At 46.7% G+C, this 23656-nt stretch overlaps 1 protein-coding gene across 1 annotated transcript; it reads right to left on the bottom strand.

Annotated features, from left to right (window-relative positions):
• Window positions 1-1587: 1587 nt before the first annotated feature.
• Window positions 1588-21660, bottom strand: rnd3b (Rho family GTPase 3b). The gene is made up of 5 exons (XM_007896338.2): window positions 21439-21660; window positions 20188-20275; window positions 8989-9098; window positions 4850-4984; window positions 1588-3010 (listed from the first exon to the last, which is right to left on the bottom strand). Exons 1-5 carry the CDS (start codon window positions 21583-21585, stop codon window positions 2759-2761), a joined length of 732 nt encoding a protein of 243 aa, XP_007894529.1. The 5' UTR covers window positions 21586-21660; the 3' UTR covers window positions 1588-2758.
• Between the last annotated feature and the right edge of the window lie 1996 nt (window positions 21661-23656).

Raw genomic sequence — 23656 nt, 5'->3', positions numbered from 1 at the left:
GGGGTGGGCGGTGGGGGGAGGGAGAGGGTGATCGAAAGCATGGTCGAAGAAGAGGGTCTTGAAGGAGGCAAGGTTAGGGTGCAAGGTGCTATATCAAATGCAAGGATTATTACTTTGGACACCCGAACTGGGGATAGGAGTGGGGACGGGGGATAGAGAGGAGTGGGGGGGAAGATGACTGAAAGCGTGATCAAAAAGAGGCATGTTTGTGAATAGTATGCAAGTAATTTTAGAAAGCATAAAGTTAATTTTCAACAAAACAAGGCTTCTGGATATGATAGCAAATCCCCCCTCCTGCCCCCCCCCCCGCGAATTGGATTGAAAACTGCTTTGTCAAAGAGAAAACAGAAGGTGTTGATGACGGGAGATGTCTCCATTGGGGGGCAGAGGCTAATGAAGTTCTGCAGATGTCTGTTCCGAGCTCCCTGCTGTTTGCATGATTCATAGACAATATGGTAACGTGGGCTATCTGTTAATACTGTAACATTTATAAATGTCGCCGAGCTGTGAGGCTGTATTCTAATGGTGAGTGATAACATGCGAATGGAACCGAAAACAATCCCATGAATAGGCTTAGGCACAGCAGATGGGTCTTAATGTAGATTAAAGGCAAGGTTCGACACAAGGGACCATGAAATTACCACGTGAAGAATCCACGTCCATTGGCAGAGTTAGTAAAGAGAAAATGCTTTAGGTTTGTCTGTTCCCTTAAGCCTTAAGATATTGAGTGAACATAAAGGGGTTCATGAGACTGATCAAAAAAGTGAAAAGGCTTTTAATGGGCTCATTGTTAACTCGGCCACATTTGCAACATTAATTGTTCTGTTCTGGACACCCTACGTTACCGCTTTGGAACATTTCCAGCAAATTGTGTGGCTTTGTGCTGTGCACATTATGTGCCGAAACTCCCTCATTTTACTTACATTCAGTTGAAACCTTTATTCCACTAGATTTGTCTTTGACTACAATAGTTCCCAATGGAATCAGTGCAACCTCGCTAATGGCAAGCTATGCGGTTTTAGCTGGTTAAACTCTGGTCAGTTATCCCAACGCACACTCTGAGCTCCCCAAGCCTTGACGCTTGCTAACCTGTGCTTGATGCGCTTTGGAATTAAGTTAAACAGAGTACAGCACTTTGGGCGGTCCCCCACGACGTGAAAGGCACTTTATAAATGCATTTTGTTGTTGTTACATCGCTCTGGAGAGAGTGCACGTTCCATTCTAGACGGGGAAATTTCCATGTGCAGGTGCATGAAACTCTCAGCCTGGTTTGATTATTCCGATGCATACTGATGGGTTTCAGCACGTGCCAAGACAACTGGCTGACCAAAACCTCCCAAAAAAGTGATGTCTCAAAGCTCTTCACAGGATATGTTGTAAAGTGAATTGACTATGTATTTTGTTGGCGCAATGCAACAGCCAATTGCACACGGCAGGTCCCACAAACTGTCGTGGATTGAGTGACCAAATTATTATTCATTGAAGGAATTATTAACCCTGGAAAGCGATCCAAGCAGGAGTAATCCAGACTGTGAAAAGTAGTCATTTGCACTGTTTGTTTGAGTTGAAAAAATAAATACACTTTCCTTGTAATAGATCTAAGCTTTAATAAAGCTCAGATTAAAAATACAGTTTAGTGATCAGGTACAGAATAATCTGCTTATTATAAACGCCTTGAATAATTCTAGTTGGGTGTTTTTTAAACAAAGAATTATTACAATAATTTACAACAACACTGGATTACAATTTTTCTTCCAAGGAAAAAAAAACTATACTTCAATAAATACTGCCAAAACATTAGAACGGACTTACAAACTTCAACAAACAAACAAAAAAAATTGTAAGACGCCCTACGCTTTTTTGAAACATTTTATAATTTAAAAGTTTACGATAACTAATACAGAGAAGCTTTATTTTTTTTTTTTGCCAGCCGTTATATAATGTCACCCAAAGCATCATGATGCAACCAGTCTTGAAGCTTCGTTTCAGTGAAGTAAAACCAGCAGTGTACGTGGTGTGGGCAACACTGCGACCATTTCACTTCTGCAATGACAATGCGATGGGCAAAGTGTAACTACTACAGCGCTCACTATATCGTCAGTCAATGTTGTGTAGCCAATATCCTCTACCACACAAAAAAAAACTCCATATAAATACAGCACCCCATTTCCCCCTTCCTTTACTCCGGCACACTTCTTGAGAACAAAGTATAATTGCCCCTTTGCTTTATTATTGTCGTTTTAAACATTCTTTCAACCCACCCAAACCCCCCCCTCCCCTCTTCCGACAAGCTGTTGTCTTCCGCTGGCGAGGCCTGTGTTAAATCTTGTGACTTGACGTCGCTTTATGACTTCCAAGGATTCGTAGATGAGCTTTCCTCGCGTGTGTGTGCGCCCGCGCGCACGCGTGTGCGCGTGCGTGCGTGTGTCACTGACATCAGTCACCCACAGCTGCCTTTCGAGGCCACTCACTCCAGTTGCTGCACCCACGAGTCCCACACAAAGGTGAAGGATATGTTTTCTCTCTTTCTCTCTCTCTCAAAGGCTGATCCGAGCTGTTTGCTATGTAATTGATGCTGCGTGCGCACTGCACTCAAGTTTTTCCCCTCCTTTAAGTTTCTCTTTTCCTGTGTGTTGTTTTTTTTTTGGGGGGGTGGTGTGTGTGTATGTGTGTGTGTGTGAGAGACGGGTCAGCCGCCCACAGCCGCCACAACATTGTAACACGGTCTGAACTTCCTCCTCCCGCCTCCGCGCTCTCCTCACATCACGGTGCAACTCCGCGCCTTGTCCTTTCTTAAATCCGGGGACACGGTGGACAGTTCCGGTCTGCTGGGCACGTGCGAAATCCTCTTCGTGGCTCGCTTCGACTGGTTGCGCTTGACATTTTTGTTCGGTTTGTTGACGCAGGCCAGGGTGGCCACGTGGAAAATGTCTCTCACGCTGTTCTCCGACGACAAAGATGAACATTCGATGTACGTCGCTGCTCCGATCTGCTTTGACATGCTGGTGCCCTGAGGGGAAAACAGACCCACACGTCACACGCGGCCCGAATAACAACCCTCTGGATTCGATCCTTGCATTTGGATTCGGTGCAGCACCTCATCGCGTCGTTCAGACTTCTCAAAGGGGCTTCATAGGATATAACAACAACAACTTGGATTTATATAGCGCCCTCCACGCCGGACGGCGTCTCAGAGCGCTTTTCAGTAACGGATCCCGTAGAATGGATTGACTGGTGCATTTTGTGGCGAAACGCGGCAGCCAATTGCGCACAGCAGCGTCCCCATGAACAGCCATGGATTGAGTGACCGCATTTTTTTGGGGGGAAGGGACTACTACCCCGGGAAAGCCAGCCGAACTAGGAAGGAAGGATGTCTCAAAGCGCTTCACTGTAAAGTGTAGTGAGGAAACTCCCTTCCTTTTTCGAATCGAGCCGTGGGATCTTTAACCTGGCCCGAGAACATTTTTTCTTAAACACAGAGGATGGTTGGAATGTAGTATTCTCCACCCCAAATCATAGGTTGAAGCTTAATCCCTTAAGAGCCCATTAAAGTGCTCAAATAGATGCTCGAAGAGGAACGAGATTGATGGGCGTGGGGAGGGAATGGGAGGGTTAGTGTTAGGGTTAAGGTAGAGAAAAGGTGGCGAGACGTGCTGAACGCCCTTGTTTCTAGGCTGAAACCCTATCATATACAGTAACCTTATGACTGTATGTAAGAGCTCCGGAACACTGCCCCATGTGAAAGGTGCTGTATAAATGCGGTTATTATAACAACAATAATACATAAAAAGTTGTTGTAACTCTATGACTCTTCTAATTCATTAGGAACATCTTACGTCAGTTTCCAAAAGATTCAAAGAAATTCACAGCGAACAGAACCAGAATTTTGGACATATTTTCCATTGTCTTGTTTTCTCATTACTAACCATCCTCCCAGGGCTTATCAAGCCCAAACATTCCAGCTGTTAAATTGTTACACCCATAAAGCTAACAATCCATTGTAGGCAAAGCGCGGCAGCTAATTTGCGAACAGCAATAATCCACGAACAGCCACGAAGTGACTAAATGATAAGTAAGTGAATCTTGACAGGCAACTGGGAGTTTGGTTTACCGCCTCACCACCCACAGTGAATCACACACCCAGCACTACACTGGAGTATCAGCCGGGGCTATATGAGTTCAAAGTTGGGCTTAAACCAAGAACCTTCAGTACTGCCGACCAATGACTGTTGAAATTACACCCATCGCACACTTGTACCAATCTGTTTATTTGTTTAAAATAAACTGGCTTGGCTAGATTAACCTTCAATAATGTACTTCCTCACGTCAGGCAGTTCTGATAAAGTTGGGAGTTGACTTTGGTCGCCTCTCCCTTTTGTGTGAGACGCTGGATATCTTTTTCATTTGAAGTCTGTTTTTTGAGGTCACCAGTGAATATTTCTAATTTGAAGGATTTCCTGATGTTTTGTCTTGCTCACTCCTCTCCTGCTCTGTCCTTCCTCTCCCCTGCCCTCACCCATCACTCACACATAGACTTTGCAGTTGCATTCGATAGATGAAAGCAACCAAACACAATTGTGACTTTCACATCACACGATCGGTTTGGATGAAGAAGGCTCTTTGGCCCATCTGATCTCATCCGATCCGAACACCCACCCAACCATACACCCCATCACAGCATCAAGCTGTTTTCTGAATGAGTCCCAGTGTTCCTGTTAATTAATCCTCCAAGAAAAACAACCTCTGATTCCAAGTGATAATAAGTGTGAACCTAAGAATCCTTGTGCATATTTTAACAATCCGTGCTTTATGCTAACAGCAGACAAACGTACACATAAAAAAAACATACCTGATCATAGGAGACTGGAGTCTGCCGGTGATTGGACAATTCGACAAGCGTCGTCAAGTCTGTGCGTAGATCAGATTTGCAACCAACCAAGAGAGTCTTTGTGTTAGGGCAGAATTCCTGAATCTCACCTTTCCACTAGAGAGAGAGAGAGAGAGAAAGTGAGAGGAAACAGGGGCAATGAGTCTTGACATGAAAACCCAATACAATACGTTCTCTCTAGAGTCTTTAATTGTGGTGGTCAGGATTAACTCTGTAAAGCCAAGCCCTGAAGGGTAGGGTGGGTGGTCCTAGTCGGACGAGCAGCGGGATGCTTGCCATACAGCAATCCCAAAGACAAGCTAGGAGGTTTTAGCTGGCTAGACTCCAGCAGTTACATCCAACACATGCACACTCTGGGGTTCCCCAGAACACTCTTATCTCACCAGCCTGTGCATAACACTCTCTGGCATTAGGTAACCAGGATGTGTCCCTCTGAGTGGCGAATGCGCATTTGATTCTACATGAGGAGAAATTTCCATGTATAGATGGAACGCTCAGGCTGTTTGGGATATTCCTAAACCAACGCACGTGTCCAAACACCCGGGTGACCAAAAATAAATTCAATCGCTCCAAATGCAAGCAGGTTGAGTCAAGTGCACTCTTTTATAGGTACCCCATCGATTAGATTTACAAGTGATCAATCAACCCAGTCTGGCTGCTCAAATTCTTCCCTATTGGACAGGTATTTTACAGCCTCCGCACCACAAAATTGACCCTGCAATCTAAACTGTGGATTAAGTCTCTTCTCCCTCTACAAGTGACCTTTTAAACAAGCATTTAGCTTAATATCTTTCTGCTGCGTAATTGCACTGTTTATCAAAACGAAACAGCTTTGAAAGCGATTGCTTTGAGCTGCGTTTACAAGGGCTCACGCTGGCACGAAGTGGTCGTAACACCACACGGCTCTGCAAAACGATTACTGGACTGCACTTTGCAATGTAGAAGCTGTTGTTGACGGTATTACAGGTGAAATATGACCAGGCTGGTTGCGTACAGTCTGCTAGAACTCCCTGCACAGTGAACGAGAGGTGAATATCAACACGACGACGTGAACTTATGTAGAATTTTTGCGGGACGCTGCTATGCACAAATGGCTGCCGGGTTTCGCCCACAAAATACACAAGTCAATGTTCACTTTACAATATATTCTGTGAAGCGCTTTGAGACGTCTCAACAACGCGATAAGGCGCTATATCAAATACAAGGATTATTATTAGTGCCCTTCACAGGGTAGGGTCTCAGAGCTCTTTAAAACAAATAAGTGGCAGGTCTAAAAACACGACTGAGGTCGTGGGCATGTGTCCTGCACCATTTTTAATCAAGGGGAGGGGAATAGGCCAGGCTCGCAGCAATATTAAACTTCATTCTCTAACAAGTCACTCTTTATCTTTGAGGCTGTGTTTACTTCCCTGAGCTCATCATCGTCTGCTGACTTTAATTGGAAAATAACCCGATGTGGTGGGAAATGGCAGAACGACATCGATTTCAAAAGACTGGCTTTTTGCTTTATAATAAAAAAGGTAACCTTTGCGATATTGGTTTTGCCTCATGATAAACATTTCTCGAATCGAGTTCCAGAGGTCGTGAAGCAGAACTAAGCTCACGCAGGGAGATCTGGACATCAGCTGCCTCACAGCATGTATTTATCGTAATAATAATAATCATAATCCTTGCATTTGATATAGCGCCTTATCATATTTTCCAGATGTCCCAATGGGCTTCACAGAATGTACTGTAAAGTGAATTGACTGCATGTTTTGCATTTCTCGCTGAATTCTGAACATTGTGGAACCTTCAGTGACTGATTCCTTCTCTAAGCAAAACTCTCTTCCACGGCAGTGCTCAGCACTGGCAGACTTCACTTTTATTGTGTGCGTGTGTATTTTTGTGTGTATACAGTCTCATTGATCTGTTTGGAATCTGCCCTGTGGGTCGCCCTTCTGATCTCACACCGCAGTGTGTCGAAACGTACAGCAAACAAACTGAAGCATATTGCTGCTTCCCAGAATTCAAGATACTCAGGGCAGAAAAGTTCTTCCAAAGCTTCACCGCACAAAATCCTCAGCTGAAAGTTGATTTACTTTTTTTGGAGGGGGGGTGAAGGGTGGGGGGAGGTTGGAGAATGGGGGGTGAGAGAGATGGGGATAATAATCCATTAAAAAAAACATAATGATAATAATTTGGTCACTTAATCCACGATTGTTTGTTGGACACTGCTGTGCGCGATTGGCTGCCGTATTTCACCCACAAAATATACAGACAATTAACTTTGTAATATATTCGGTGAAGCGCTTTGAGATGTCTCGAAGGCAAATAAGACGTTCTATCAAATGCAAATGCAGATACCCTCTGATTACTGACAAGTGGAAATAATTTTTCCTTATCAACTATCAAAATCCCTCATAATTTTGAAGACCTATCAAGGTCACCCCCTCAACTTTCTTTGTTCCAACGTAAAAAAATGTCCCAGTTCTCTCGAGCCTCTGTATTTTAAAGTGACCTTAAATGGGCTTTATATTAAAGATTGCTAATTCCGTCCTTTGTTGAGTGGATTGATGTTCGGAAAGTGCTGGTCATTCAACCGTGGAACACACACATTGTAAGTAAATTGTGCCATTACGTCCCAGCCTAATGGTCTTGTGATCAGGAACTGCTGTCCTTGCCCTGTTCGTAGCGTCACTGGAGCCACTTCAGGATGTCGGGGCAGGGCAATTTATATAGCACTTCAGCAAGGATTTCCTTCCTATGAACACATTGCTTTCTGCCGGTTTAAAAAGGGCAGAGAGTCTCCTGTGTCCACGTCGTGTGCTACTTGGCCATTTTACTGCGTTGGGAATTTCGCTGTGAAATTGGAACAGGACAAGAGTAGAGTTCGCTATGGGGTGGGTGGGATGGGGGGTGTGGGTTCTCCAGATGAACGCAGAGGCTGGGCAAAGATGAGGAAGAAATGCTTGATACTTGGCCAACCCTATCCAAACAGGAGAGGGCTGGCCAAGGTGCACCGTGGAATGTAACTGCATTCAACAATAGGAGGAAGAGTCTATTTTCGAGTCGCCTTACATCACGGTAAATGTGCTGGAAACTCTGGCAAGAGTGGTTCCTCCATTGACCGTCATCCATTGGGAGGAAAAAACAAGAGGTCTCCTCGGAGCTGAGCTGGCTCCAAAGTGATGCGTTTGGCAACAGAATGTGGGACTCGAGCCAGTCCTCTGGGGCGGTCTCAGGTAGTCCGGTTCCTGAGCCAGGCAGGTCCCCAGTACTCCCAGGGCACTGCTGATGACAGACCAGCCAGTCTGTCTCATTGACAAGGAACTAGGAAGGGCGGACCGGTTACTGAGAGCAGAGATTCTTCCCATTCAGCTTCTGTTAAACCTGCAAGCCCTAACCGGTAGGGTGGTCCTAGCTGGATAAGCAGTGGGAAGCTTGCCAGACGGCAGTATCAATAGCAAGCTATTCGGGTTTAGCTGGTTAGCCTCCAGCAGTTACCCCCAATGCAAAGTAAACTTTGGGATCTTAGGCCTTGACTCTTGCCAACCTGCACCTTAATACTCTCTGGGATTAGATAAGCAGGGCGTGTCCCTCCAGGGAGAACGTGCATTCCATTCCAGCCACGGGGAACATTTCCATATAAGTGGAACTCCCAGTCTGGTTTGGTTACTCTTAACCATGGTGTTGGCTTTCCGCAAGTATCAGACAGCCGGCTAACGAAAACAACAACAAAAAAAAGCTGCGTGAGACTAAATTTTCTTTTAAACCAGGGCGTCTTTAATGGAGACTTGAAGGAAAAAGTCAATAAAACTCCATCTCGTGAACAGATGTTAGCACAGAATCCTTTATAACAATAATAATCCTTGCGTTTGATACGGGGCCTTACCACGTCTTTGAGATGTCTCAAAGCGCTTTACAGAATATACTGTAAAGTGAATTGACTGTATTATGTGGGCGAAACGCGGCAGCCAATTGCGCACAGCAGCGTCTCCACAAACGGTGGTGGGTTGAAGCCACTATCACTGAGATGCTCCCAGTATGGACTTGAGTCTCTGGTTATTCACGTCAGTGTGTTCTGTGCATTACGGTGTAGGAAGTGCTGTCGAACCTACCTTCTTAAGCACACTGTCGAGGGTCTCGGGCCGGCTGATATCGAAACAAATCAACACGGCGTCAGAATCCGGGTAGGAAAGCGGCCGGACGTTGTCATAGTAGGGAGAACCTGGAGGCAGAGCACAGAGACGAACATCTGTCAGGCCATGCATTACGTGTTTAATAACAATCCTCGCATTTGATACAGCGCCTTATCGCACCATTGAGACGTCTCAAAGCGCTTCACAGAATATACTGTAAAGTGAACTGATCGTATATTTTGTGGGCGAATCGTGGGGGCCAATTGTGCACTGCAGTGTATGCACAATAGTCTAGGATGTTTTGATCGGACATTATTTCCCCCTCTCTGCCCCCCACCCCCAACACACACACTCACACAAAACAAAAAATCTTGAAACGGTTTTACTAAGTTCACGGGCAGTAAACTAAGTTTTGTGGGATTTACAGATACGAGTGAGAGTTTAAAAAAATGCCTCGTCTTACAAGGCACATCGCTAGGTGAATATTTCAGGCTGGGCGAGTTGTAAATATAATAATAATTTAATCTGATGTCACACCTTTCAAGTGTCAAAGCGCTTCGCGGTATTCACTGTAAAGTGCCGGGTATACATGGAGGCGAGTACGTATGGAAATACAGGCGACAGATGCACTTTGCGTCTTTACGGCCGCGAATACAGGAACTCCAAACACTTATTACTTTGAATAATGATGAATCTGCATCCAGCCGCCTTGTAACAACACCCAGAAAAGCTTAAATCAGTGTAATGTCGCGACGGGCACATCACGGTATGGCTCAACGGGTCAAATGAATTACTCTGTCGGTATGTGCGGTCACACACACTATTTCTTTTAAAACACATGACCAACACCAAAACACAATGTGTTTTCAAATGCGAGTTTCGGCACTTGGCGATCAGGATATTGTACGGTACACGGAGACTTTGTCCTCCTGGAATTTGTTTCAATTCGTGCTTTGCGTCAACATGTTCCCGAAGGCATCAACCTTTCCTTTGATGATCGAGGTGTGTGTGAGAAAGAGAGAGAGGGAGAGAGAGGCATTGCCAAAGATTACCAGTGACTTCGTCGTTACCTATACTTCCGCTTGTCACGTGGTTTGATCAACCAGTTTCTATTACGCTGGCCTCATTCCCGTCCCCCTCAACAACAACTTGCAGCAACAAATAGCACGTGCGTAGAATCTCAGATGGCTTAACCGCAGCGTGGTTTGTCGCTGAGCTCGGAAGGGGGGGGGGGGGTTTAACCCGGTCAAAGAGGAACGTCTTCGGCTGTGATTTGAAGACAGACAAAGAGGGGGTAAGACCGAGGGATTGAGGCGAGGGGTTCCGGAGATTCGGGGCGTGGCGGCCGAAAGCACAGCGGCTAATTCGGGGACAGAGGGATGCCCAGAAGACACCAGCGGAGCGAAGGCGGCGGGTGGAGGAATGGGATGTGAGCAGAAGTATACTCAGTCATCACTCTCCACGCCAACAAACCCTTCTAACCTCTGGAGACGTTTCCTCCATTATCTGAGCTTTCCACGGCTACGTAGATAAAGATCGGCGTTAATGGCGTTTCTTTGAGGGGGAGGGGATGGGTTTCCTGAACACCCCCTTCCCCCCACAAAGAAACCCACTGCAGGTCAGCTCCAATGGGGTCAATCTTCGCACACACGTCCGGCCAAGAGCCTTGCGACTGCATCTGCATATAAAATTGGTCCTTCACTTTGGAACAGGTAAAATTTGGTCGTTCACCTCACGGCAGTTTGCGGGGCGTTGCTGAGCTCAAAATTTGCTGCCAACCCCTATGAGATACACAGTCACTGCACATTACGGTAGACCCTGTGAAGCGCTTTAGAGACAACCTCCCGACATGAAACGAACCACATCAGAAGCAGGGATTATTTTATTATTTAGTCAACAGCCTAGCCCCATCCTATCCTCACCCAAAGCCCACGCTTCCCAACCAGCGGTGACCGCCAACGTACAGGAACACGTGTCGATGTTACGCCTAACCTGATGCTAGCTTGCCCGTCACGCCTCCATTCAAACTGTGCGCCGAAATGTGAATCGAAGGGCTTAAAAATGTACGGTACAGGAAGGTTTAGCTTTGTTTCCTCCCCGATTAGAGCTGGGAACAGACCCGCAGACCAGCTGGTGAAAGTCAGGTTGCGAAAGAGTAGCCTTTGCCGCGAAAGGCAACCGGCGTTCTACAGTAAAGTGACAAGAGTGAGAGGAGAGAGCTTTTTTTCTCCCCCCAAGCCAGCCCGGAGAAGTGCATGAAGGAAAAGTGGCAAGTTATTAACTGCTTTTCGATTTGACTGGATTTTCATCCGCTCCCTTCTGACAAAGGAAGCATCTCCTTTACTCTGCGGTTAAAAATGCACCGGCCATCAATCAGAGTGACAGGACTCCAGACCAAAACTGTACACTGATAGATCACCCGTGTAATCTTCCTTTCTCATCAGCTCCCATTCAGTTAGCGGCTAATGTATTTTTTTCTATTTTTAAAAGAAAAGCTTTATTCTTTCCAGCGTCCTCTCGCCTCGGCTCTACTGACGGAAACGCAGACTAAGGTCTAGACACCTACGTAGGGAGAGGCAGCACAAAATACCTTTGCTGCTCACTGACCGGCCTGTTGAGAGCTGGTTTGCCCCAATGGCAAAGCACATGAAAAAGGCACCAGGCTGGACCATACAGATAAGTTCCAATCCCCAATCAATCAAGTTAGATCAGGGTATTAAGGGATAAGGGGCAAGGGCAGGCATTGGACTTGAGACATGATCTTATACGATGGCGAAACAGGCTCGAGGGGCTGAATGGCCTTCTCCTGTTTCTATGCCAGCTGATCTCAGCCAAGTTGAGGTGCTACAATTGGCCTTGAAGAGACTCTGGGTTAGAACGATGAAAATCAGCTTCCTTCCCTCTCATGATCCAGAGACAGCAGATTGGATGTGGGTGTCAGGTGCGAGAGGATGAGGCTCGGTCTCTGCGTGGAATCGCTCCACAAATAGCAGGTCCACACGAGCCCGTATCCATCCGAACTTCAGAACAAGAACTGCTTCTCCCTCTACCCCGAATCTCTGGAACTCCTCGACTCAATCCCGCTGTCTTACCCTCTTGTTTGTCTGTCTTCAAATCACACCCGAAGGTCACCTTTCCCTTCCTTTCCAGCTCAGCGTTCAAACCACGCTGCTGTTAAGTGCTCCGAGATACTACCCGCGGGAAGGCCGCTATATAAATGCACGCTGTTGTCGTTGAGAAGGAAGGGAATCAGGCCAACGTAATAGAAACTGGTTGATCAAACCATGAGACAAGCAAGCGGAAGGCTGTAAATAGACTGACTTCAGCGGGTAAATCTGCAACCTTCTCCGCTGGTCAAAACTTTTCACGACCTTGGGGGCTCTTCCCACACCCTCCTTTCCATTATAAATGCCCCTCACCAAGATTAGTGGTGAATGACCCAACAGGCAGAGAACAAGACACTCTCTCTTTCCCAAGGGAGTTTCCTGAGTGAGCGGAGAACCTCAGTATCTCTCAGACCAACTGTCGGAGAATAATATTGGACAAATACAGTCCACTCAAGGTTGTTATTAATGCGCTCATACAAGAGCCAGGCACAGTATGGTAAATTGAATGACTGATTGTTTGTTGAACAATCTCTGCTGCAGCTGGAAGTGCCGTCTCGAGATCACGTAGCCTCGGCTTTTTCCATTTAAACATGATGAACACGAACGAGTTTCTGAAAGAAGCACTAAGGATGAAAAGCTGAATGATGCCGGGTGTTCCTGCCTTCACTCAGAGGATTGTTAGCGTGTAGAATTCATTGCCACAAGTAGCTCTCGAGGATGGATCAAGGGAACCATTCAGAAGGGAACAGGCTAAGTGCCTGAGCGGTACAAAAATATGAATGGGGAATGGGGAGGAGAGCTGAAAAGTGGGAATAATACAATATGGGGGTCTCGGAAGAACAGAGAGCAGTAGCATAAACACAACGGGTCGTATTTCTCTCTTCTGTTCTGTTACGGTAGGTGAACAGCAGCAAGTTCTGAATTTACAGTTAAACAAAACCAGCTTGATGCTGTGATGAGGGGCGGGAGGGTGCAGGTGTTCTGGAGGGACGAGATCGGATAAGCCGAAGGGCCTTCTTCATCCGAACCGATCTCGTGAACTACTCTTAGGTTCTGTGGAGAGAGAGTCAATGCGATCTGGGAATAGTCCTTAAAACAGAGAAGTGGTTTCAGAGCAGGGGAAACAGGAGGAGATGAGGCAGTTTGTTTCTTGCTTGGATTCCAATACAATGAGAGGCCATTTTCATCTACCATTCCTACAAGAACTCGAGGGAAGAATAATTCCCCCCAAAAATAACTCTTCCCACGCTAGAGGGCATTTCTTTGTTCTTGCCTGGGCCTCGTCCTACAATAACAATAATTAAGCACAACTTGGGATATGATGAATGCTGATGGTATGTGGATTGTAACGTGACAAAGAACAACTGACAGTGAACTGGAGTGATCTGAAGTGTCACCGCCTGAGCCGGGCAAGGCAGCCCGGGTTGGCTTTTCGCGGCGTACGTCAGTGGTGGAAACCGCTGAGCGAAGCCGGCAGCCCATCCACCCAGGTAGCTTCTCACTGATGTGGCGCCGAGACATCTTCTTTATCGTCCTGATATGCGGCTGCTCTGTAAACAATCTGACACTGCTTGGAGCGATTGTCAGCAGTTTAATCAACAGGTTTACTGCTGGCTTTTGCAAATTGAGTTTTACGCTCGTTTTCTCTCCTCCCTTCAATCTTGCGGTGGGTGGGGGTTGGTGTGGATGTCTTGTTTACTGTTGTATGTGATTGGTTACACACCTGCCACAAAGCTAAAGGGTTACACACGCCACTCTCTCACTATAAGAATCTGAAATCAACGTGTTTAGGAAGACACTTGATGCCTGATGTGAGGGAGAGGGGTTTAGGAGGGGCGTTGGCTTGCGAGGAGTATGCAAACACCAGCAACGACTGCTTGGCCTGAATGGTCTGTTTCAGTGTTGCACAATCCCACGTAACTGCAAAATAAGATTGCGTCTAGTGACTTTACAACACAACTCTACCGCGCAGCTTGGTGCATACAGTTCACAGTAAATCATAAGCTTATCCCATTTGATGTGAAAAATTAATGTGAGCTACAAAGGAAGAGACTCACGTCAAACCAGTACAGACACCTGTTCTGCCACCTAGTGTGGGAAAGAGAACCAACCGAGTGTACAATGTGTACAGTGTTTGGACAGCTGATTATTTCTTAATGCCACACCTGTGAATGGACTCTGGATAGTGAACTAATATTGCGCAGGTATTCCAGTAATCGCACTCAAAAGCGTTCAAAACAAGAGCTGCAGGTCATTTAGAATCAGAGGATGTTACAGCGCAGAAGGAGGCCATTCGGACCAACCTGGGCCGGTTCTTTGGAATTTGGGGAAGATCTGGACAGAGCTGGAGTCTCGAATGAATGTAGTTGAATGTTCTATGTTTTAAGCGCTCTGAGACGCTATCCTGCGTCAAGGGCGCTACATAAGTGCAGGTTGTTGTTGTATGTTTGAATGTAGGCCACTCGAGAGGGCTAACTCCTATGTTCCTACGTTTCCTATGGTGGTATTTGCCAGAGCAAGTGACGTGACTTGTTCAGAGAGCGGTGAACGAGCGTCAGCCTGACCGACCTGGGGTTTAAAGGTCTGCACGCTGCCTTGTATGTCCACACGGAGATTATCACACACTGTCCATTTATTCAGAAGGTGTTGACAAGATGGGAGCAGAGAGCTTTGCAGCAATGTAGGTTAGTGCAGTCGCTGGTTAACTAACAATGGAATATTGAAGCTCAAAGATTCTTGTACAGTGGCCACGAAACATTCACCATCACTAACATTCGAGATACGACACGGTTCTTGTGTTCTTCAGCTATCTTCTTGCCAGAGGGCTGGATGAGATATCAATTTGGGTCACCGTCTGATATGGTCTTTTTTAGTCCAGATAACTGATCAAACAAAGCCTGCTCCGAGAGATAAGTTTAGCTTGATCCGAGCTCGTGAAATCTTGGGATTTTCTATTCCCAAAGTAATTTATGGGCAGACAGAGCGTGGCAGACATTTTGAGCGCAGCAAAGTCCCACAAACTGCCGCCATGAAATGAATCAGCAAGTGCACTAATAATTTGGAAACTCTAGCTTGTAGTTAATAAGGATGCTGCAAGAACATAAGAAATGCTAGACGAAAAAAAAAGGCAAGGTCCTCCTAGTTTGCCTTCCACTTCCTGGTGGTTGCGTGCACATATGCCCCAAACTACCTATGTACTATATCCCATAATGTTATTCCCTCAAAGAAAACTGTCTAATCTGTGTTTGAAAGAAGTTTGTGGGAGGTGGGGGAAGGCGTTATATAGAGACAGAGACAACATAGTTTTTGTGTCATGTGTTGTGGTGTGCCCCAGAAAGCATCCGTTAATAATAATAATAATCCTTGCATTTGATATAGCGCCTTATCACGTCGTTGAGATATCTTTACAGAGGTTCCTGCTCGCACTTAGTTTTGCTTCTGCTCACCTTCCAGCCATGACTGTCCTCTAAAGTCATTTTAGAATCCATTCCTTCTTCCACTCCCCTCCCTTTACGCTCTGATCCTGTAATATTCCAACCTAGCGGCCCCTCACAATGTTTAAATGCTCTGTGAGTTCCAGTGGAGCCAATAAGCAACCCAGGAGTCTTTCAAAAACCAGTAACTGCTGGGGTCTGATGACGAAAATTAATATTCTGGCACATCACCAATCATTGTTACTTCTCTTTCACTAATAAAGGAGATAATGTGCATATGGAATGTGGCAGAATATCAGGGAAGTAAAAGGGATTTAGTTCCATAAACCTCCACAATAGCTTACGAATCCTGTAACTAAATAGCTAAATATCTCAGTCGGCATACAATTTGTTAAGAGAAATCTATTGCTTCATCGATTAACTTATTGAGTTTAAAACCAAAACCACAGACTTTCTTTAACGTTATTTTAAGAGATGCAAACAATTCTGGTCAGACGAGAGGCCTTGCTGTAATTCGACAAAGCTATTTGGTTTCAGTTGGTTAAGACTCCCGCAGTTACCCCAACGTGCACTCTGGAGTCGCCAAGCCTCATCTCCTGATAATTTGTGCCTCATACTTTCCAGAATTAAGTAAGCGGGATGTGTGTTCCCCCCCATTCCAACAATCTGTCTCTGGAATTTCCACGTGTAGGTGAGATGCATGGAATTCTCAGTGTGGTTTGGAGACTCTTAAGCAACGGTGATGGGTTTCCGCATATGTCAGACACGCAGCTGACCAAAAAAATGAACAAAGCCCTTTGATTTGTTTTTGGAGGGAGGGCGATGAATGGGGAAGGAGGGGCAGAGGGAAATGTTTGAGGCTTTGTGAATTATTGTAATTTAGATCCATTTGCAAAAAGGAAAAAAAAAGACCTCGACGAGGTTTAATGCTTCAGCTCCTGTTTAATAACCATTCCACAGTCCGCCTTCATGCTCAGTTGCCAAGCATGAATGCAGAAACCTCATCACTGCAGCAGTCCCCGACCTCCCGTGTTAAAATCCATCGCTTGGTCTTTGGAAAGAAAACAAGTGGTCTGGATCCCCCCCCGTCATAACACTGTAACCATCCCAAGGTCTCAAAAGGTTTGTGTTGCCTCTGAAGGCATTGACGCTTGATGTGAGGAGTACCGGCAAATTAGACATTCTTAACACGTTCCTAGACAGTGACCTTTGGCAGACTATTCAGTGACGTGGGGCACCTCTGAGTCATCCCTTCCCATGGCTCTTTCAAGGTCCACCTCAAGTCCTTCCTCTTTGACTGCATCTTTTGTTGTTTACCCATCCCCTCAGGCCCCACCACCGGGTGCAAAACCCTGGACCGTCCATTGCCTTGCAAGGCGCTATGTAAATGTAAATTTGTTGTTGTTGCTTTCGACTTTACATCAGCGCTCACAGAATAGAACTCAGGTGCAGGAACCCATAGCTCTGCACAGAAACTAAACCAATGTCCTTCACAGCTTAGTGCTCCAGTGGGCACGCCTTTTACCTACTGAGCCATCGAAAGAGCTTGGATCAACCATCTTTCAGAGAGAGAGAGAGAGAGAGAGAACGCGCGAGAGAGAAGGAATAGATAGCCAAGTAACACTCAAGCCAAACATCTGAGCAAAAGGAGGTTAGCAGCAAGAGAGAAGAATTTAGCAATTATGGCTCAAGAGCATTCCTTGGCACAATTCCTAAATTATTCAGAGTGCAGTGAAAGTCTTCACTGGTTTCAGTATAGCTAACACCAAACCTCAAGCTCACGCCACAGTTTCAGACGCAAATATAATACTTTAAGGTTCACTGCAGTCAATGTACATAATAATAATAATAATCCTTACATTTTTATATTAAAAACACGCATGTACATATCAACTGGATATTTTAGCAAGTGACTTGCATTAACACTTTTGCGACAGTGCCATTTTTGAAGTGAGTGACGATGAACTTAAAAAGTTTGAACTCAACGCAATTCTCCCTTTATTTTGATTTCGCACGCTGTGGCTGTGAGAGTCCTCAGGTTGTTTGCGCATAGATTAAGTTCTTTTTTTAAAAAAAAACCTAGGCAAAGTGCTGCTGTGCTACGCTCCCTAACACAGCCAACAGCTAGAGATCTGCTGATCACGAACAAACAGATGTATTGTTGCTTATTTAGACAGGCACAATTTACCCAACAAACCGAATCACATTAATATGCAGATTTAATTAAACAAGCACTAAGCTGCCTGTGCACTCCACACGCAATTTATTGACCGCAATCTGATTTCAGTTATTGCCCAATATCCTGTCTATGGCATTTGCACTTTTTTCTAAAAAAATCATTGCCGTTCGGATACAGAGCTGAGATGGTTTCTTAAAAATAATTTAATAATAATAATCCTCGCAATTTGATGTAGCGCCTTATCACGTCTTCCAGACATCTCAAGGAGCGCTTAGCAGAATATGCTTAGAGTAACTTGACTGTATAATTTGCTCACAATCAGGAGAGCTTTCTTTCCGTGGAAATGCAACCCAGAAAATCATGGACATTTATTTACTAAACCGTACAGCGTTAATTAAACCTGCTCGGTTTTTATTTGGCGCCAACTGGCTTTTATTTTGTCAGAAGATTGACAAATTTGAAGAGAAGAACAGAGCAAGGACAATGGTTTAATGGGCTTGTGTGTCCACGATAGTGTTTCCAGAACAAAAGTACACTTTGCCTTATTAGGGGGAAGGGAGAGGGGAAGAGGAGGGAGGGAGGGAGGAGGGAAGGGGCTAACCTTCTGCTTTCATTGCCTGTCCTGCCTGCTAGAGGCTGATTTACTCCAGTCTGGTCTTTGTGTGATGTGTGACACAATTCCTGGCATACCAGCTTGGAAAGCAGGGTGGGGGGGAAGGGGGGGAAAATTCCAGCTCCGTTCAGCGTGTTAAGATTATATGATCCGGAAACCATTTAAAGGAACACTGTGCATCTGGTCATGTCTCGGTTAGTCTCTGTTGACAAGTGACAAATGAAGGCTCTTTGCTTGGTTTGAAACCAAGAAACTAAAGCAGTCTCACCGCTGTTTTTTTTTTTGACGTGCCCTTTCCTTAAATTATCAGCGATAACAGAGGCTAAGCTTAATTCTCTTTTAAGGCAAGGAGATGTTTGCCAGAGTTGACTCCGACCAGGACCCATGTGTTCTCTCTGAAACCCCCTTGATGGTAGCAAATGGTAGCATTGAATCCGAGCAATTGCCTGAGGAGCGCGCATTCATTTAAATAATGATTGATTTGCCACGCGCGAATAGAAATAAATAAACTGCAGAAAGGAGCGATCGCTGACTTTGGATGGCATTTGAAAGCAAGGGTGTCCGCGCTCAACTTTTCTTTTTTTTTAAAAAAAAATAATAATAAATAAACAAACAGCAGCGAGATGCAGGCGACAAGAACAACAAGATTACATTTGTACAGCGCCTTTCGCGTCGGGAGGGCTTTGCAAGGCGCTGGACAGTCAGTGTTTCGGAAAATCAGTAAACCAAAGGGGAAAAAAAAAGGTGCGTTTGCGACGTTCTGTTAGTGCAATGTGTTAGTTCAACAATCCAGCTTGTTAGACGACTGTTCAAGCAAATGGGTCACCTTCAAAGTCCCTTCCCATCTGTTCCTATCTGGTTACTTTCCTCTCCCCCAGCCCCCACTTAGTTACTTACACGGTGGCCGATCTCTTTGATCTCAAGCCCACAGACAACATTACTGAGGGACGTGAAGAGAAGGGTTGAGAAGGCAACTAGGGACTCGGCTTAAGATAAAACTTCCCACGTGGGTTTTGGCTTTCTTTCTGCAATTCGCTTTAATGTTCACTGAAACTCATTCAGATCAGGAGCTCCACCCTGTCACCGATCTGAACAATTTCTGGAGAAGCTCTTTATAAGGAAGCAATGACTAGCTCGGTCACTGGGTGACTCAATCCACCTCGGCTATACCGACTTGCCTTGGGCAAACAACCAGCAGAGTGTGTGGAGCCCTCTCCACTCCCAGGAAACAAAAGATGGAGGAGAAAACTATTTGCAGGACGACTATTTATGATAAATAATAACAATAATAATAACGATCTTTTACATTTGATATAGAGCGATCTGTCAGGTCTCAAAGCACTTCACAGAATAAATGATGAAGTGGACTGATTTGTGTATTTTGTGGACGAAACGTGGCAGCCAATTGCGCACGACAGTGTCCCACAAACAGTCGAGTGACCACAATTTTTTTGTGTCGCTGCTTAACAAACGGAGGGGTGTGGGGGGGAGGTGGGAGGGAGAAGGAGTAAAGCTCTCTTGATGCAAGGACTGAGAAACACATGGCCATCTGGTTAAGGTTTCTTAGAGCTGTCTCTGCCGTTTTCTGGTGTTAAAGCCATTCGCCACCCACCCGCAGGCACGCACAAATTACCCTCCCCTCACTCCCGAGGCCGGCAGAGGGACCGAGGTAGGAGAGGAGATGAAAGTTATTCTAAAATAAATATTCCTCGCCTTCGAATGTAGCATCTTTCAGGTCGGGGAGGGCGCCTCGAAAGCGCTTCGGAAGGTTTTGCCGTGAAATGTCGTGACGGCGCCTCTTAAAAAGGCAACTTAGAACACAAACAGGAAAGGCGAGCTTCTTACCTGAAGTGTCCCAGAGGCTCAACTCTATCCTTTGCGTTTCAATTTCAAAGCTCGCCGTGTAATTTTCGAAAACCGTGGGCACGTAGCTCTACATGTGNAAAAAAATGACAAAGGGAGCAAGGTGACATATCAGTAAACCCCGAGCCAGCGGGTATAATAATAATAATAATCCTTGCATTTGATATAGCGCTTTTCACGTCGGGAGGACGTCCCAAAGCGCTTCACAGAACACACTGTAAAGTGAATTGACTGTATATTTGTGGGCGAACGCGGCAGCCAATTGCGCACAGCAATGTCCCACAAACAGTCGTAGATTGAAAATGACCAATTTAATTATTGTTTTTAGTTTTGGAGGGATTATTATTGTATAGCAAAGGAGAGAGAGAGTAAAGACGAGTCACGATCTCACCAGGGCTACCGAGTGGGCGAAGAAATGAACCACGCCGCCAAAACAACGACAGCCACAATAATAATCCGCGTACTCGATCCCGCGGCCGGTCACGTCTTTGAGGCGTTCTCGAAGCGCTTGGCAGAGCATTACTGTCAAGTGGATCGACTGCGGATTTCACGGGGGGAACCCGCTATTTCCAGCGTCCTCTTTACTTGCAATTAATTCTAACTGATCAGCCGGGGGGTGGGGGGGAAAGAGTGGTGGGAGGTTAAAAAAAATCTCTTTCTTACCCTCACAAGCGTAATAAAACACACACACACACACGTGTATGCATCCTTAGTAAAACTATTCATCCTGGATACATTTGGACACGAGTGGTCTGGGTTGCCTTTCGAGAGGGTTTTGGATGCTGTTGCGTTGCGGGTGATTTAGAAGTAAAGCAAAAGCAGATCGCAAGAGGGAGAGAAAAGGGGGGTTAAGGTTAAAGTGGAGTCCTGTAGCTCAGCGGTTAGAGCACTCGCTTTGCAAGCGAGAGACCCGAGATCAATTCCAGGCAGAGGGCGAAACCTTGGGGCAAGTTTCCTTACTCCACACAGAGCCTAATAACAACCCCTCCAAAAACCAAACAGAATAATAAAAATTGGGTCATTTTCAATCCATACGACCGTTCGTGTGGGGACATTGCTGCGCGCAATTGGCCGCCGGGTTCGCCCACAAATGTACGGTCAGTTCACTTTACGGTGCGTTCCGTGAAGCGCTTTGGGACGTCCTCCCGACGTGAAAAGCGCTGTATCAAATGCGAGGATTATTATTATTATAAGGGGGGGATAGGGGATAGATCAGGTGAACCACAGACTTACCTCTGGGAAGCAGTCCTTGGCGAATACGTGGAGCAAAGCGGTCTTCCCACACTGACTGTCCCCCACCACCACTATTTTGCACTTGACAGTTTGATTAGCCATCGCGTTTTTACCGTTCAGCTTCTGGCTTTGTCTTCTCTCCTTCATTGGACGCGGGGAGGGGGTTCGAGGGGAGAACGTGGTGTATATATATATATATATATATTAAAAAAAACACCCCAAGTCCAAAGAAAAAAAACAAACAAAAAAAATCCAAACCACCCACTCTCTCTCTCTCTCTCTCTCTCTGTCCCTCCCTCTCCCCCCACAAAAAAAAATCAAATCAAATCAATAAAAAAAAAGTGACAAGTCTCGTCCTGGGAGGTGGGGGGGGGGAGGTGTTTGGTGTGTTGAGGAGGGGGGAGAGTGTGTAGTGTGTAGTGTGTGTGTGTGTGGGGGGGGAGAGAAGAGTGAGTGGGTGATGGAGGGGTGATGATGGGGAGGAGGAGGGGGGGAGGGTAAGAGTGAGAGTGTGGGGTGGTGGGTGAGGGGTGGGGGTGTGTGTGGTGGGGGGGGTGTGTGGGTGGGGGTGTGGGGGGTGTGTGTGTGTTAAAAAAAAAAGGATCACCCCAACAGCAAAGGAAAGACAGCTGTTTGGAGGAGGTGGTGGGGGGGAGTTGTGGTGTGGGGGGTGGGGGGAGTTGTGGTGTGGGTTGTGGTGTGGGTTGTGGTGTGGGGGGTGTTGTGATGTGGGGGGTTATGGTGTGGGGGGTGGGGGGGTTGTGGTGTGGGTTGTGCTGTGGGGGGTGTTGTGGTGTGGGTTGTGGTGTGGGTTGTGCTGTGGGGGGTGGGGGGTGTTGTGGTGTGGGTTGTGCTGTGGGGGGTGTTGTGGTGTGGGGGGTGTTGTGGTGTGGGTTGTGGTGTGGGTTGTGGTGTGGGGGGTGGGGGCTACCACTGACTTCTTCTCCTGCCGAACTTGCACGAGCCACGAGAGGCTGAGAACCGGTCCCCAAACAATCCCTTTATATCCTTCTCCTCCTCTCCTCTCGCTGCCGCTGCCCTGGACCTCACTGGTGGGGGGACCTCCGCCGAAAAAGCCTTTGCGCAGCGGCACCTCCTCTCCCTCTCTATATACACCCGACGTCGCCACCGGACCCGCTCCTCCCCCCTCTCCCCTCGCCACCCTCGCCAATGGAGGCCAAGACACCAAAGCCCGCCTCAACCCAAACAGGGAGGAGGGCTCTCTGGGCCTTGTAGTCTCTGAGCCCCCGTCCCGCCCGCGGCCCCGCCCGAGCGCCGGCGTGACGTGCGGACTACAACTCCCAGGGCGCACCGCGCGCCGCCACGCCTCCTCCTCCTCCTCCAGCTCCTCCTCGTCTCGATTGGTGGAGCTTTCGCCCCGCCCCCTCCTCCTCCCCCCCCCACTCTCGTCATCGCCGTCGTCGTCACCGCCCCCCCCCCTACCCCGCCCACTTCCATTCACACGTCATCGCGTTTGCGACATCGGTCCCGCCTCCGCCCCGCCCTCGGCTCCGCCCCTCGCGGTCTGATTGGCCGGCCGGCCTGTCACTCCCAAGACGCCACTCACTCACTCAGCTGTTCTCCATCCCATTCATGTGGAGGACTTGACAGCAAATCCTATTGCCATAGCAGGGAAAGGGCTGGGAATTATTTGGTTGATTTTTTTTTTGTGTGTGTGTGGGTGTGTGGGGGGGGGTGTGCATCCGTGGGGTGTATTTGTCGTGTGCAATGCCGTTGCAAATTAATCTTGCAATGCAACCCAACGCAACATCTCAAGGGTTTCCACCACCGCTACCTCCTTCCCCTCCTTCTTCTCTTCTTCCCCTCTTCCCACTCCCTCGTGCCTGTGTGTGTGTGTGTGTTTTTTTTTCTCTCTTCCGTTTCCCGCTTGGTTTCGTTCGGGAATGCGTTGCGCCTTCTCTGCCAAAGCGGGATGCAGTTTGGAGTCCCTGTCTGTAGTTTGTAATACGTACAGTATATAGTTTACATATGAATATGTATATGTATGTAAATATATATATCTGTATATATATCTCTGTACATAGTTTGCCTTGGTCAGCAGCGAGCGAGCGAAAGGAATCGCGTTCGATTCCTGCCCGGGCAGGACGAGATGTTAGGCGGGTTTCTTTACTCCGCTCTGTTGGCTCTGTTTGCCGAGCAACAACAACAACAACAACCACCAATTACACTTGCATAGCGCCCTTCGTGATGGAAAGAC

This window comes from Callorhinchus milii, unplaced genomic scaffold (assembly GCF_018977255.1).
Source record: "Callorhinchus milii isolate IMCB2004 unplaced genomic scaffold, IMCB_Cmil_1.0 Scaffold6, whole genome shotgun sequence".
Classification (NCBI taxonomy): domain Eukaryota; kingdom Metazoa; phylum Chordata; class Chondrichthyes; order Chimaeriformes; family Callorhinchidae; genus Callorhinchus; species Callorhinchus milii.
The sequence above is the reverse complement of the archived record's forward strand: the minus strand, read 5'-3'. Positions and strand labels throughout refer to the sequence as shown.